Source organism: Ambystoma mexicanum, chromosome 11 (assembly GCF_040938575.1).
Source record: "Ambystoma mexicanum isolate Mex_15411 chromosome 11, UKY_AmexF1_1, whole genome shotgun sequence".
Lineage (NCBI taxonomy): Eukaryota > Metazoa > Chordata > Amphibia > Caudata > Ambystomatidae > Ambystoma > Ambystoma mexicanum.
Genome location: NC_090934.1, coordinates 57,852,758 through 57,869,488, shown reverse-complemented (window position 1 = coordinate 57,869,488; position 16,731 = coordinate 57,852,758). Strand labels below are relative to the sequence as shown.

General features: G+C 48.4%; 1 protein-coding gene across 1 annotated transcript in view; it reads left to right on the top strand.

The window, feature by feature from the left end:
- KCNQ4 (potassium voltage-gated channel subfamily Q member 4) overlaps positions 1-16,731 on the top strand; it is an 899,641-nt gene that overhangs the window by 808,544 nt on the left and 74,366 nt on the right. The window contains exon 10 of the mRNA XM_069622544.1: positions 11,548-11,765. Within this exon, the coding sequence (XP_069478645.1) occupies positions 11,548-11,765 (218 nt within the window). The remainder of the gene's footprint in view (positions 1-11,547; positions 11,766-16,731) is intronic.

Below are 16,731 nucleotides of genomic sequence, written 5' to 3'. Positions count from 1 at the left end.
TCTGTTTCCTGGGCGCCCCTCAATGTCTTGGGCTTTGCGGCCTTGTCCGGGTTCGTCTTGTCCCCCCCCAAAGGTGGACCAGATTTTGGTCCTGCTTCTGTGTATGGGACGAGGGGGCCGTCTGTTTAAGCTTCCCTCTTGTCTGTGACATCTGGGACATTGCGATATTGTGCTGTCGGGTTGCCACGTGGTGGTGCTGGCCCGACCGTGGGCCCAAGTGCTGTACGGGAGCTGTACGGGAGCTACCCGTAGGATTGTGACTCACCCGCCGGGGCCGGCGATCACCCGCACTGTTGGCTGGTCCTCTCCCCTGGCCGGCTGGTTCTAGCGGCAAGAGGTATCCTCCGTCCTGGTCCCCTGCCTCTGCTCCAATCGCGATATGTGGGCTGAGCGGGCGCGCCACCTGGCCGGGCCCTTGGCTGTGCTTCCGCCCCGTGTCTCGGGTCCGCTCTTCCGTGGCGGGGGGGGAGAGAGGGGCCGCCTCGTCTCGCCTCCGCCCGGGTCGATCTTATGATGTCCCCCGAGCCACAGTTCCTTCGCCCAGGTGGGTGTGTCCTCCCCCGGGTCTTGCTTGCGGGATGCGTTGCTGGTTCTGCCGGCGCCCCGGGTCCGTTGGCCGTCGCCGACGGCAAATGTGTCGGTGGGGGTGGTTCGGGCGGCGCCTTTCCGAGGTCGTGCCGGTGAAGTTCTCAGTGGTAGGCCTCCCGCGTCTTGCTGTGTCCGCCCTCGGTGTGCTGTGCCCGGGGGGGGCTTGCGTGGGGGGCGGGGAGGGGGCGCTCGGCTCCCGCGTCGATGAGGGCCTGCGAGTTCAGTAGGGGGGGCCAAATTCAACCCTCATGTGAGTCGGATGCTTCCTGCTGCTACTGTGGCGCGGGAGGGGAGACGGAGCTCCGCTCACGCATGTCCTCCCTCCACGGCGGCCATCTTGAATCTCAGCTTCAGAGCACTTAACAGGATTTATGTATTTAAGGAAAACAATATCAAGTTCAATAGTAGCTCCTATTACTTCCCAATTGCTAGGCTGCCGATAGGCCTGCGATTAGGCATTTGCAACACTGTTGCGCCAACATCCGAGATAATCGGCTATGACAAATGTATTCAAGTATCTGGGGGCTGCTGCAGCATCGCCCCAAGAAATGATCAAACACCAAGGGCTTCAACGAATAGTAAAGAATACAGCAAGATGGTTTGTGTCATTGTGGTTAGGCTGCTACCTAATAGTAATATTTAGTATTCGGCCGAATAAGCTGAATTAAGAAATTAAAGTTGAATATTAATTGTATTTACTAAATGATACAACTTGAAACACATTTTAAAAAAAATAAAGCACACTTTTTAAGATTAGGCCCCATATTTCATTTGTTTCTATTCATTTTAATCAACGTAACAGCATTATTGAAAGCATTGAAGCCAGAAAAAAAAAGATTAGCAAAAAATCAGGGGTGATATGTGCAGAAGGGTGTTGCATATGCAAACCCAATGCTACTCAAGTGGCAGAAAATGCCCAGGGCTAGGTTGCGGTGAACAAAATGGGCACTGCAATCTGCAATTGCCGTATCGAATCACACATGTTGCAATCTCTGGACAGTCGCAAGGGAGCTTAGGTGGAAAGTGAGTTTCCAACCTTCTTTGCAAATCAAGTGGAAATGTATAAGGGGTTCTGCCTGCTTGTGCAGGTACACGTTCAGGGTCTATGTGCCGTGAGTGGACTGTATCGCCTGACTATTTTTGCCCAATCATAGGATGGATAGCCCAGGGGCAACGCGTTCGTACTGGAACCAAGGCAACGCAGCTCAACACAGGTTTGAATGCCAATCCCGCACTTAGAAACCTCTCGCTGGTATTAAGAGCATTATAAAAGAACAATTATAATCATACAAGGCAAAGGACTCCCCCTGTGAGACCAGTAGATTGGAGCAGGAGCAGGATTAATCACACATAGGAAATCCTGACATGGGACAATCTGACCAAACCCCACAAGCTATAAGATGACACAGGCCTGTTGGGCAATGGCTCCATTCCACCAAATCTGAATCCATCTCTGCTTACTCCACTTCTTTCTCGGTACACAAAGGACGCAAGGCTCCGTGGCTCTTTCTGGGTCTCTCACTCTTCATCGCTCCACCCACAACACCAACAGAACTAGAGTTCTCTGTCCATTCGTCCAGAGATGAAAGTGATCTTATATCTCACCCGTTTCCTGTTGAGGCACGCTGGCCTGTCATCTTGTACGGGAGATGTTCCTGAAGCAAGTTCTCACATGAGGCACATCCTGCAGTGTCTGATAGGGCCTCCCCCGTCCTACAGACCTTGTAGAGGAGCTGAGACAGTTGTGCCTTCTTCTGATTCCCAAACATCCTCCCGTTATACACATAGCTCTCTATCTCCCATGCAAACACAGCCCTCACTCATATCTTCCTATACATCTTTGAATGTCTTCTCCTGGTTCACAAATCTATTGATGGTTATGCACCACCATGGGCCTAATTTTAGGGGGGGACAGGGGTGTTTGTTCCCCCCAACTTTCATGTCACACCATTTTGTCCCCATTCATTTGGCTGGGGCACCTTTTCTTCAGATGTCATGTCCCCCCCAACATTTTCAGCAAAGTTACTCCACTGTGCACCACTGTATCTCTCCTTCTCTATCCAACTCTACAAGCCGTCTCGTAATCTCCGCTCTGCCTCCTCGACTACCCTTTCAGGCTTCTCGCCCTCCCCGTGCTTCCTCTCGCTACTGCCCTTTCTCTCTCTTTGCTCCACTTGGATGGAATTGTCTTCCCCAGGACATCCGAGACACAGTCTACATGGATTAATTCAAAACTAAAATCCTCACGCCTCATCTTCGTGTTACCCTCTTAACCTGCCTCTCCTCTGCCAGCTAGCTAACATTTTTCCCCTCGCCTCTAACTTGCCTCTGTCCCTTACTTCCTCTGTCTCCAGACTAGAACTTCACCCATCATGGTTGCATCATGAGCAGAGCTAGCCCTACCCCCTACCTGTACTTAAAAATGTCCAATGTTCATTGCCCTTATAGTATATATGTCTACTTATGTATTGTCCCTGGTGACTGTTCCATGTTCTCCCATCCACCACCTGATCAGAATGTCTCTCAAGCTCACCCCATTGCAAGAAGTTCAACGCTTCCCTTCAAATCGGATTTCTTATCTATTGCACATTCTCTTGTGATCAACAGAGCATTGTTCCTCCTGTAAATAAATAGATAAATAAGTCAATCCTACTCCTTCTGCCAGATGGACCCACTGGGAACTGGAGAGATCTTTCCAACATGAAGTTCCTCTGGGATGCAGCTCTGGTGCCGGTAAGTCACTCTGTCGGATAGGTGTACTACCCCAGCCCTACTCGTCTGCCCGGATATGCGTACTACCCCAGCCCTACTCGTCTCCCCGGATATGCGTACTACCCCAGCCCTACTCGTCTGCCCGGATATGCGTACTACCCCAGCCCTACTCGTCTGCCCGGATATGCGTACTACCCCAGCCCTACTCGTCTGCCCGGATATGCGTACTACCCCAGCCCTACTCGTCTGCCCGGATATGCGTACTACCCCAGCCCTACTCGTCTCCCCGGATATGCGTATTACCCCAGCCCTACTCGTCTGCCCGGATATGCGTACTACCCCAGCCCTACTCGTCTGCCCGGATATGCGTACTACCCCAACCCTACTCGTCTCCCCGGATATGCGTATTACCCCAGCCCTACTCGTCTCCCCGGATATGCGTACTACCCCAGCCCTACTCGTCTCCACTACCTGTTGTCAATTCCTCTAGGTTCTATATGAGCATTTCCCCCCAGAGCAACCCATGCTCACCTCCTACTCATCCTCACCACTCCTCTCCAATGCACAAACCAATGCACCTTAGTCGTATATTTAATCAGCAATGCTCTCAGGCAATGTTTAATGGCATATCCGTATGCCCTGCATGTCTGCCACCCCGAGTTGAAACATTGCATTAAAATGAGAAGGTATAGAATTTGGCAGGAGTTGAATAGCCAGAAACTCTTCTGGCAGAGCCAAATAGCAATTTTTTTTGATGGATTTTGGCTGATTATTACTCGAAGCCGAAGATAGGACGCCCCTGATTTAGATTGATTTTAGGATAGGATGCCACTTGCTTCGGTCTCTTAACCAGGACACCACAATCCTCGACAGACTGGATAAGCAAAGTAATAATCTAAGTATCTGTTCTTCTCATCTTGGGAACCGCCACCTGCCTTGAAATATTTTAGCAATGGACTGCCCTAGACCACTTGCCAAGATCATTATGGGTGGGGCAAGGACTGGAAGGGTGTCTCTGGCATGGCTGGATAAAAAAATATATCTTTTATATAAAAAGTAATATTCCAAAAGTGATGTGCCCAGAGATTAGAGGTGTTTCAAGAAAAACAGGGTCAATTACCTAAACGTTGCCTTAGACATTACTGCAAAGAAAGGTCAGACGCTGTGTTAGTCTAGTTTTAAAATCACACAAGTTGCAGATTTTGATACTTTTTATTGGATTAACTGAAAAATCTTTGCAGAGATGGAACAAAATATTTGCTTACTAAGGCTCACAGACCTCTTCATCTGATGTTTGAGAGTGAAATTATTTCTAAAGGAAAGTCACAGCACAGATCATTCTCAAGATGAAGAAAATAGGAACATTTAATTGGCTGGATGAACAGAATGAATGGCATGTGGGCATGGAATTGCTTTATTATCTAAATGGCCATAAACACTCCTGGAATTACCCCATTTCCCAATTATGGCCCTGATCGCACAGAAGCATTTTATAATGGCCCAATCCCATTGGAAAATGCTCCATGAATCAGGCCCTATGTGTTTTCAAATACTCCTTTTAAAATAACATCAGTACTTTTAGGAAACTAGCAGTGTCCAATTTAAGACTACATGTACTCTGTGTTACTCTGTAAACGCTGTCTCTGAACTGAACTCTAACAATCATTCCTGGGCGGCTTCCTTGTAAACCTTAATTAAGCCTTCTTAAACTCTGACATAGCACCTCAATGCCTGCGGGCTGTAGCGCGCTCTACAAATTTAAATAAATAAAAGACTGCTTGCATCCAACTTAATGGTTACATGTGAAAAGAATCGGTTTTCAGCTCCTTTTTTCTGTTAAATGCAACTCTCAGAATACGTACTATTTTCAACCCTTTGTGTAGCCTAATTCCAGGAGCTTTTATGGACTGTTAGATAAGAAAGCAATTTCAGGCCCACGAGCCATTCATTCTGTATTTCCAGCCAATTAAATGTTCCTATTTTGTTCCGCTTGAAAATGATCTGTGCTGTGGCTTTCCTTTAGAAATAATTTCACTATGAAGCATCAGTTGAGGAGTCCTGTGGGACTTCGCAAGCTAATGTATTGTTCCATCTCTGCATAGATTGTTCAGTTAGTCCAATAAAAGGTAACACAGTCTGCAACCTGTGTGTCCTTAGACATTAGATTAGAGAAGTGCCATTGCACATGCCACTGACCTCAAACAACATGTAGACCCCTTTCTCACTTACTTAACAGCTCACAGAAGAGACAGAATGAGGCTCACACATATGTCGGATCAGTCAATGGCTTGTGCACAGGGGGGTGTAGCCTGTCATGCCAGGCAAGCCTGTTCATTTTGGGGTACGTTGTGATGATTTTTGTTGGGGGGCATCTTGGATGCAAAGGCAAGTTAAGTAGCATTGCAAATTCCCTAATGTCACTTAGTTAGCTCTTCACACCGTCCACAACCTACCTACTCACGCCGCGGGTAACTCCTTGCATCTCTTCTTCATCTCCACCTCTCTCTCAGCCACTAACATGACCGTTACACCATCCATATCTGATCCCTCCATTGTTTCCATCACCATCTCCTTTCCACCCTCTGACCTTTCCTCACCACTTGCGTCACCTATTACTAAAAGGAAGTGTTAGCCTTCTGCCACCCCCCCCCTTTCTCTCAGACCTACAGATTTCGCTCTCCTCATTCACACCTCACACCTCTACCGCCAACACTGCCTTCACCAGCTTCCAATCCCTACTATATCACTCATTGCCCTCTCACTTCCCACTGCTAACTTTCACCCCTAAATCTCAGCATCCTCAACCATCGGTCACCCCATTCATATGCTCTCTCTGCACATAGATGTGTCGGCTGCTGGGCAGAGACATACCCACTCGCATGAGGACCTGCAACTCTACTTCTCTGCCTTGAACGCTCTCAAGCCCACTCTTGATACAGCTAAAAGGGAATTCTAACAACTCTCATTGACTCTCACTCCAACCATTCTCGCTGGCTACAGGGCACCCTAAACTGACTCCTCCTAAGTCTCTGACTATCAACTCCACCCTCACAGCTAATGACCTAGGTCAATACATCACTGCAAACATTACCAAAATTAGAGACTCTCTCCAACATTTTACACTCTGTCTACTCTACCATCATCCTCTGCCTCCATCTCCCACTTTAGTCACTCTAATACTGAATAAGTGCTATCTCTATTGATGAAGGCTCACCCCTCTTGTGCCCCATCAGACCCTCTCGCTCCTAAGCTACTCAAGCCTATTACCTCTATAGTGGCCACTCACCTCACTGAAGTCTTCAACCGGCCCTTCAACTCTGCTTGCTTTCCCTCTGTTTTCAAACAGCCACGGCCACCTGTCTCCAAAAGGATCAAGGGGCTGACCCGGACCTACTGGCTACATTGGCCCTGTGTCTCTCCTTCCTCACTACTCTAAAGTGCTTGAAAGGGCTGTGTTCATGCTCTCATGAATGTGTCCAACTTTCTTGCCTCTGCTAAGCACTCAAACCAATCCTCTATCCTAATTCTCCTTGACCTGTCTGCTGCCTTTGAAAATATTGATCACTCTGATCTCCTTCATACTGTCTTTCTTCTTGGGATTCGAGATCGAGTCTTGCCTGGATTGAATCCTACATTGCACCTCACCAAATCTCTGTCTCCTGGGGCAACCACACTTCTGAACTGACTCCTCTAATTGTTGGTGTTCCACAAGGTTCTGCCTTGGGTCCACTCCTTTACTTCTACTCTTGGGCACTAATCTCCTATTTTGGGTTTTTGTACCAACTCTTCTTCTGGCTTCTATTTCCCGTACTCTCCTCTGATCTCTCTATCAAAATGTCCAACTGTCTCTCTGCCATTAAATATTAGATGGCTTTGCACTTTCTGATGTTAACTCTACCAAACCAGAGGTATACTTCTTCCTTGCCAAAAACCCTGTCTCATCCCTTCCTCTGCCTATCCTGTTCCCACCTGACACTCTCCCCTACTCTTCTTCAGATAGAAACCTCAGCATCATCTATGACCCTTCTCACACCTTCCCTACTTTCACCTTCAAAACAGGAACAGCAGTTTGTCTCAACTTCCTAAATATTAAGAAAATCAGACACCTTCTTCCTTTCAACATTGCCAAGCATCTCTCAATCACTCTTGTCTTCTCTAAACCGGACGTCTCTGCCAGCATCCTTTTGGTCTCCCAACTATGCGTTCTGTCCTGTCTTGTCCTCTCAACAAGACCTTTAACTTTGCTACCAGGACTCTCTTTGCACTCCCTCACTTCCCACCTACTTCCTACCGTCAGTAGGCTGGGTGGCTGATGGTGCATGTGTTTGGGGGTCTGTATTGTGTGTGGAAGGGGGTGTGGTGATGGGGTTTGTGGGGAGTGGGTGCTGGCCAGCAGGGAACATAGGTCCACTACTTCCTTTCGTACACTTCGACCAATGTATATAATGATATAAATAAATATATTTAGAGGTTTGGCGCTGGTTGTCCAAGCATTTCTATTATATTTTTACTTAGCAGGTGATGAAATTGTGAGACAGCAAAACATGAAGGACACAGAACTTCATATTATTTATAAAAGCTGTCAATTTCTTAGCTTGGCATCAAAACCACCCTATTTACCCATCTCTGACAACCCCTTAAGCAAGGGCATCCATGTTCGTCCTGAATTCCATAAGGAATCATTGTAGGCCCCGCCCATCTCAGCACTTATATAAATCAACCGTAAATCAGTCTTGGTCCTACCAGAGAAGTGGCACTCAACCCGGAAATGCTTGGGCACCTCGCCTCTACATAGGACAACAGCCAGCGCGGGCCATGCTTCAACCTCCGCAAGCATCCTCGGTGATGTGTGGATCGGCTCCAGGAACTGCAAGCTCGGGAACCACATCCGGCAACTGCTGCATCACAGGGAACGCCTATAGGACCGCTAAATTCCAATGGACGAGCTTTTGAAATTAATCATCACTACTAGTAATTACGCTAGGGAGCTAATATTCTACTATATTAGCCTCTTTGTGCCGTTACAGAAGAGTGAAACGCATCTGCAAAGGAGAGCCCAAAACTAAAACTTGAAAATCTATTGTAGAATAAAGTTTACTTTTTATTCTGTAGAGGAAACATGTTTTACACTGTTTAAAAGCTAATTAACATGAACAGAATACTTTGGCAGTAAAATATAAAAACAAGACGATTTCTGTTCTTAACTATGCCACATTGTTTCGCAAATCCGACTTGGCCCATGTGCATAGCTCTCAACCATTTGTCTCGCAAAGGCGGGTGAAATCACACGATTTTGTTTTTGGCGGGTGAGACGCCCATTGGAATGAATGGGCGTGCAGGAGGCTTGGCGGGTGAGTCAGCCCTTTGCAAGGCGGGTGACACCCGCCAAAAGCGGGTGAGTTGAGAGCTATGCATGTGCATTGCCTGTAGTCTTTCCTTTATGTTCATTAGCCATGGTAGGCCTGTAGTCTTTCTTTTATGTTCTTTAGCAGTGGTAGTAGCCTGTGCAGCTACTCAAGTGGAATTTAAATAAAATGCTGTGGCACGTGCAGGTATTGGAGATGGTGCAAACCTAGCACATGGATTGCGTGGTGCGAGGTGGGTTCTGGGCAGACAGGCAGTGCCATTTCAGTGCTTGCCAAATTAGGGGATGTCTAGGTTGGTTCTCTTTTGATTTTGTGGCAGTGCTGGGTTATGGGTAATGTTGGTTAATGTTGCGAGAGAAGAATCTGTGTGACCCTAAAAGAAACTTCATGCAAGCATTTCCTCCTTCCCATGAGAGCTGCATTCTCTCCCCATGTTAGTAGTTCAGCTGCCCATAGCATTCCCAGTGTGCTAGTGTCCTTCAGAGAAATGGGGGGGTTTTCTCACGCGCTGGTATGTCTGATAGGCTGCTAGGGCGGCGATAAGATCAGGCAGTCGGATCATTCCAAAATGTCCATTCAGGACAATATCCCTGTACACGTAGCTTGGGGCGACACACAGGGAGGCTGCTGTGCTGTTCAGCATGAATAAGAAATAGGTTTTTATTCATGACCTGCGGGTGTGCCGCCGCCAGCAACTTGTGCCCACCTCCGATTTATAACAGAATACCTGGAACCCTAATCCAACAAACTCGCATTCAATTTAAAGTATAAAAATATTATTTTCGGGTGAACACTGCCATCTGGTGGGAGAAGGAGCAGAAGTAATGAAAATAGAAAACATATTTCCACTAAAGGTGAGAGGCACAGCATTCTTTGCATATTAAAAGGCAAGACTCTGGGATCCGATAAAGGACTGGCATGGGATTTCCGGCATACATGTTTACGGTTGGGCAATTTCTTAAAAGTGTGATCGCAGTTCCCTCTTGTCAGTGAAATAACAGCCCATCAGTCATCAAGGTGGTCGAGTAGGGAAAAGCCAAGCTAACAAGCTAAAGATGAAATTGAATTCCAGATGGTCTGACTGGACCAGAGCTGTTGAGGCTGTGTCACCCATGCGGACATTAGAATAATATAGCTATCACCCCGGCTTTGGGGGGGGGGGGGGAGTGTACTTGACCAGTTAAGGCCTGTTAGCTAGGCAGACCTGAGCAAAGCGAGGGTGTCGGCGAGGGCCCAGGGCCCCTATTGCCCTGTATGCCCCCCCAAAGTGGGGGTGAGAGCTACTCGCAGCCTTCGGCTCCGCCAGGTGTGAATAGATTTATGATTTTTTCCACGGTAGATGGGCTCACTGCACATTGCATGAGCCCAATTAGCCATTTAAACAAGATGTTCGACACCAGAACAAATAGGAAAAAAGGCCCTTTTCTGTTTTGCGGAACTCCTCCCTAAGGGAAGGAGCGACAATGCCAGGAGCTCCAGCAATTAAGTGGGATGGGGGGATGATGTGTGAGCCGGTGGAGTGGCAGGGGTTCCAGTGATGGGCAGGATGGGGAGGCTGATGGGAAGGCTGGGGGCACCCGGGAATGGGCTTGAGTGGCTGGTGGGATGTGGGCGGGACACTGGCAGCTCTTTCCTGCATTTCCAGCCGCCTGATAGGCTCAGCTCCCATCCCCGGCTGTGGAAAAGGGATGACCCAAGACATGGAACAATGTCATTGCACAGGAGGGTTACCTACTGATGGTGCCTGGGGCTGACTAAAGGGACAAGTGGCCTGAAATCTGCTGTGTCCAGTAGACATTGTGAGGGTCCTACTACTACTGTGCTCTTCAGCGCATGGAATGATGGTATTTGCATCCTCTAATGGGCAGACTGCGACCTTCTGGATACCCCCTGGTGCAGTCTGATAAGGAGAGCTGACTTTCCCAAAATCGGGAGATTCCTCTCATTCAGAGGGAATACATGATGCGCTTGGATTACCAAAATGCAATATAATTAGCTCGCCACTGTGCCATCTTAAAAAGAGGCTTGGAGCTCTCCGGCAGGCTTGACAGATGCTTATTAACCAGTAACTCTACACCATGGGTCTACAACATGCAGCTCTCCAGATGTTTAGGACCGGGACTCCCATGATTCCCCACCATTCAGCATTGCCTATGCTGCATAGTGCTGATGGAAGTTGTAGTCCAAATCATCTGGATAGCCTAAGGGTGCAGACCCCTGCCCTGCACAGAGGTAGGATGGACCTTCAACCCATCCCCAGTGGGAAGGACCTTCACCCCACCCCCATCGGAGGGACGGGACCTTTACCCCACCCCCGGTGGGAGGGACCTTCACCCCATCCCCGGTGGGAGGGACCTTCAACCCTTCCCCTGTGGGAGGGACTTTCACCACATCCCCGGTGGGAGGGACCTTCACCCCTTCACCGGTGGGAGGGACCTTCACCCCATCCCCAGTGGGAGGCAGCTTCACCTCATCCCCAGTGGGAAGGACCTTCACCCCATCACCGGTGGGAGGCACCTTCACCCCATCCACAGTGGGAGGGACCTTCACCCCATCCCCAGTGGGAGGCACCTTCACCCCATCCCCAGTGGGAGGGACCTTCACCCACCCCAATGGGAAGGACCTTCACCCCACACCCAGTCGGAGGGACCTTCACCCCACACCCAGTGGGAGGGACCTTCACCCCACCCCCAGTGCCAACCATGTTCTCGGGCCAAGATCCAGCCCGTTGGGTATTCCTTGTGTCTTGTTTTGTGATGTGTTACGTGAAGTCTGCGTCTTGCACTCTCTTTGTCTCTTTCCTGCACTCTCTCTCTGCTCTCTTACCTCTGCCGGAGACTCGCTTTGGGCACTTACCTGTCTCTTTCTGCCCACACATCAGCAGTAAGCTTGGCCTCAAGGACCGCCTCAGAATGAGCAGCTCGCAGCGACAGGGGATCAGGGGCAAGCATTACCTTGCACCCACCGTGCGGCAGTCACCCACCGCCGAGAACATGGCCGAGACACCCAACTCCACCAAGGTGCAGAAAAGCTGGAGTTTCAACGACCGAACACGATTCCGGGCATCGCTCCGTCTCAAGTCGCGGCCGCAGGTGGACGGTAAGAGGTGTGGTCAAGTGGCCCAGAGCGTTCAGTATCTCATGTGTGGTCAGGGGCCTGCAGTAGCATGCTTGGGTTCACACTTAGGCATGGCCAAAGCCATACACCCACTGGTGTGAGTACAAGTAAACACCCCAGGTACCTACCTACATGCAGGTTACTTGGCCTGCAGCCATGGAATTAACATCCCTTCACTGATGGTTCAAAAATAAATATCTCTTTTTGCAGCTAAAAGTATTTAAAAAAATAAATTGGGCTTTTATATTGTGCTTCACACCAGAGTCCAGCCTCTAAGTGTGGGACCGGGTATCAAAGCCATAGTGCTCAGTGTTGTCTTGCTTCCAAAACAAGCATGTTGCTCCTGAGCTATCTTCCTGACTCGTCATTTTCAGGCAAACCTTGGTGTCTTAGACACGCCCCGCTCCCTGTCTTCTACGGAAGAATGCAGACCAACATCTGCTCGAACTAACATCACCACTTCCTAAATAATTCATCATACCATGGCACCCTGCCTCCATACCTGATCCACTGCAACCAATAATTTGCTTGGGTATCCATAAACGTGTGCCCCACACTCACAAACCACTATTTGCTAACTAGTGGCAAATGATTTTAATGCACACTGGGTGAATAACCTTGAATTACCACCAGCACACCACACTTGCTCATCAAACAGATCCACAAAACTGGCTCACAATAGCCACTTGGGCTGCCCTTTTCACATTGTCCTATTACCCTATAGGACTGTCTAAGCCTACATGGATGTACTCACACTCTGACATGGTCACATGACAACAAATGGGTGCTCAAGAAAACACCTTGATAAATATCCACCTAGAGAATCCGGCCATTCACCATAGACATATACACCCATTATTACCCAAGGACAGAAGTGGATACCCACAGCTGCATCCGAGTGAACACCCATAGACAAAGGTACAGACCCAGAAATGCTGGTAAATGCATGCAAACACAGGTAATCACCTACAGAGAAATGTACATTCCCAGGCACAGCCAAACACTAATCGGAATTAATGGTTGCATGAAGACCTATCCATCCAGTCACAAGCAAATCCTGACAGCTGCACGTGCATGCCCATGGCCATATTATTATTAGGAAATGATTGAGCTCAAACCTAGGTTGGGGAACAATGCAGCTCTTTACAGTCATAATGGGATGGGCACAGTGAAGGAAGCAGAGAAACAGGAAGGAAAACATCGAGCTAGCAACAGGGGAGCGCAGGTGGCAATTTGGCAGTAAGGGATTTACAAGCAATCAGGGGAGGAAACAGTGAGGGTCAGATCACCCAGTCCCAAGTAGGGTGGGGAGTTGAGGGTGTGTAGACCAAGGTGTTAGAGAGCAGCCATTCCCTGAAGAGGATGGTCTGGTGCTCCTACCTGAACTATAAAAGTGAGGGGGTGAGTCTCATGTTGATGGGTAGGAGTCTTTGGTCGTAGATGGCGAAGGCCAGTCTTCTGGTCCGTCCTTCCCACGACAGCAGAGTTAAAGTCTGCACATGTCCACTTCTGGTGGATTGTGGACCTCCGGAGTTGCTCAGTTTCTCAGTGAGGTCGCTTGGGGATTTCAAGTTGAAAGCCTTGATGATGCAACGATATGCACTTGCAGCTGGAGCCAATGTCATTTGATGAGGGTCGTGGTGATATGGTCGAATTTGTGGAGTTCTTTGATGAGTTATGCTGCAGCATGCAGGACACATCTTAGTGCTACCACGGTCGTCGCTGGAAGGCCTTCCTTTAGGGAATTGCCACCATCCAGGTGGGAGAGAACCACGGCTTGGCAAGCAGACCTCATATCACTTTCTGGGATGAAGGGCTTAATTATCTACAGGAGAGAAAGTTGGTACCAAGCCATTTGTGTCTTCCTTGCTATGTGCTTTTTAAAGGACAGGTGTCTGTTGATGTCAAACCCAAGGGACTTGGTTCAGGTGGCCATCTGGGATGTGAAGCCCTCAAGGTTCATAGCCGGGAGACAGGTCTGGTTGTCAAAGTGTTCAGGGTTGTTGGTCAGCCGTAGAAATTCAGTCTTGGAGGGGTTATGTTTCAGGTACGCACTTATCATCCATGACTCGATCAATGCGAGGCAGGCCTTAAGTTTGTGGATGTCTTTGATGGAGGGTATCATGAGGTAGAGCAGTATGTCCTCTACATATTGGCAGATGTTGATATTATGTGGCCTGAAGAGGGTTCAGAGTGTAAAAGATTAAAGATCACAGGGGAGAGGATGGATCCCTGTGGAACTCCACAGGTGATAGGTAGAGTTGGTGAGGACTCCATTTGTACAAACTGTTGGCAATTAGCAAAGTAGGGTGTGTACCATCTGAGGATGATCTCGCTGATCCCCATGTGTCGATGTAGATTGTCAGTGGGTGCTTGGTGGTCTGCTTTGTCGAATCCTACTGAGAGGTCAAGTAGAACAAGGGGGCAACAATGGCTTTCATCAATAATTTTAAGGGCATCGTTGATCAACTTGATGGTAGCCATTTCACTGCTGCATCTAGGTGTGAAGTCAAATTAGTAGGAGGGAAGGAGGTTGTTGGCTTCGATTTGTTGGGGGAGACAGGTGACTACTGCTTTCTCAAAGATCTTACCTAGGAAGAGAATATGGTTGATGGGTCAGTAGTTGCTAAGGTCATCAGGGTCAAGTGTTGGTTTCTTGAGAAGGGTATGATTTGTCTGGTCTAGAGGGTTGGGGGGAAGGCGCCTTGAGTTAGGGAGCTGGTGATGATTGTCAGATAAGGGAGGAGTGCGTCAGTCGTAAGAGGCTTGGGTACGGAGGCAAGGAGGATTTTGTCTTCATCTGATGTGACCTTGAGGGATGCAAGGGTGGCAGTGAGGTCTTCCATAGTAAGTATCTTGAAAGTTGTCCAGACAGTTGTGGTTTTACGCAATGGTATGTTTACTGTGCCATCAATTGTAGCATTGCTGTCTATGTGATGGTGGATCATGCTGATCTGGTTGATGAAGGAGTAGATGGCAATGGATGTTTTGATGGAGTGTGGTTCAAGTGGGTTGGCAAGAGGGTTGATGCAGTGCTTGATGGCTTTGAAGAGGGCTCTGCTTTCATTGTTGCCCTTGGCTATGGTGGTTTGGCAGAAGTTGGCCTTGGCAGTGGTGACCAGGCATCTGCTTGTAATTCAGAGTTTCTTGAGCAGGGTGAGGTCAGATCCACTCTTGGATTTTCACCAAGTAATTATTTGGTTTCTGATGGTTTGTTTGCTAAAGTTAAGTTATTGGGTGTACCAGGGTGTGGAAGGATTAAGCTTGAGGGTGCGTTGTTCCATTAGGGCATGGCAGTTGATGTTTGCTGGGAGGGTGGTGTTTAGTTCTCGGAGAAGAGAGTTACCTTCCTGGTTCATCAGAGGTAGATCAGCCCATGAGAGTTGAGGTTTGGGGAGGGCTTCTATAAGAGCCTACACTGGGAAGTTCTTGAATGATCTGAAGGCTTGTTTGCTGAGTTTCTGATGGGTTTGCTTGATTTGTGCTAAGTGACTAATGTCACAGGGGATTGCCAGATGGTCTGACCAGTCGAGCAGGATTTGAGAGCTGTGATGGAGGGTGGGCAAGACGGTGATGATGAGGTCAAGGATATTACCTTTGCTGTGCGTTGGCTCTTTTGTGTGTTATTTGAGGTTCAGAGTGTTGAGTAGGCAGTGGAGATCCTCCTTCATTGACTTGGTTGCTGGGTTACTGTGAATGTTGAAGTTTCAGAGGAAGATGCTGTTGGCATGCGTGAGAGACATGATGGTGACCAAATCCACAAAGTCTTTGATTATGGAGGTATTGGGCTTGTGTGGTCTGTAGATGAGGTGAAAAGTGACTGTGTCCATTGGGGAGAGCGGGAAGTAGCAGGAAAGGTTTTCTAAAGAGACAATCGTTGCAATGTCCACTTGGGTGCATGGCCATGATGCTTGTCAATGATGGTGAGGCCTCCACCGACCTTGTTTGGATGGTCTTGTAGAATTCTGTACCCATTGGGGAGGAGGACTTCTAGGATGTGGGCAGAGGTGGATGTCAGACAGGACTTAGTAATGAAGATGGCAACCAAGTCATGTGCGGTGATGAGGTTGGCGATGTCAGCTGCTTGTTTGATTGCTGAGCGGTCATTGGTGAGCATCAGTTTTCATGTAGCGGTAGATGATGGAGTGCTGATGTGGTCTATTGTAAATATAATTGGTTATTTATAATGCGCTTAATACCCAGAGATTTCTCAGCACAGACCCGGGGATCGAACCTGTGTTGCTCCATGTCGACTTCCTTCCAAGGCGAGCGCATTGCCCCTGTGCTATCCTCCCAAGACCAGGTCTATGGTGATGAGCTTGAGGTTCCTGCAAAGTGGTATCCATAATTGTGTTAGTGAGCACTGTGGTTGGCATTGAGTGGTAATGGTAGGGATGGGCTGTTAGGAGAGAGAGGTGGAAAAAAACTTCAAGGGAGCTTACCTGATGTTAAAGGAGAAGGGGCACTGGTGGTGCTGTGTTCTTTGCATCCAACTGGTCCAAACAGGATTTGCCCTTTTCTTTGTCTGCCCTTTGATTTGGAAGCCTGAGTTGATCTAAGAGTTAAGAAAGGAAATGTGTGGGGCTAAGTAGGTGGGTTACACTAGACCTAGAGCCACTTGCACCGGCTCAACAACAAAAGAAAAGAGGTTGGAGGGCTGCTTAAAAAGGAATAAGAGTGGCAAAACAAGAAGGTGCCATCCGATTGGCAGTAATTGACAGATGGATGGGGCTTAGAGCACGTGGCCAAGATACACTTGCACCTGCTCACCTGCTGCATCATAAGTGCATAACTACAAAATCTGGCACATGCCGGCGGGTAGATACGTGCAGACAGAGGTAGATATCCAGAGATAGGCAGAATCCCAATGACATATGTGAATACAGACACATGTATATACAGATACCACTCACAAAGACATGTATGAGCCTGTTTACACAAGTACAGG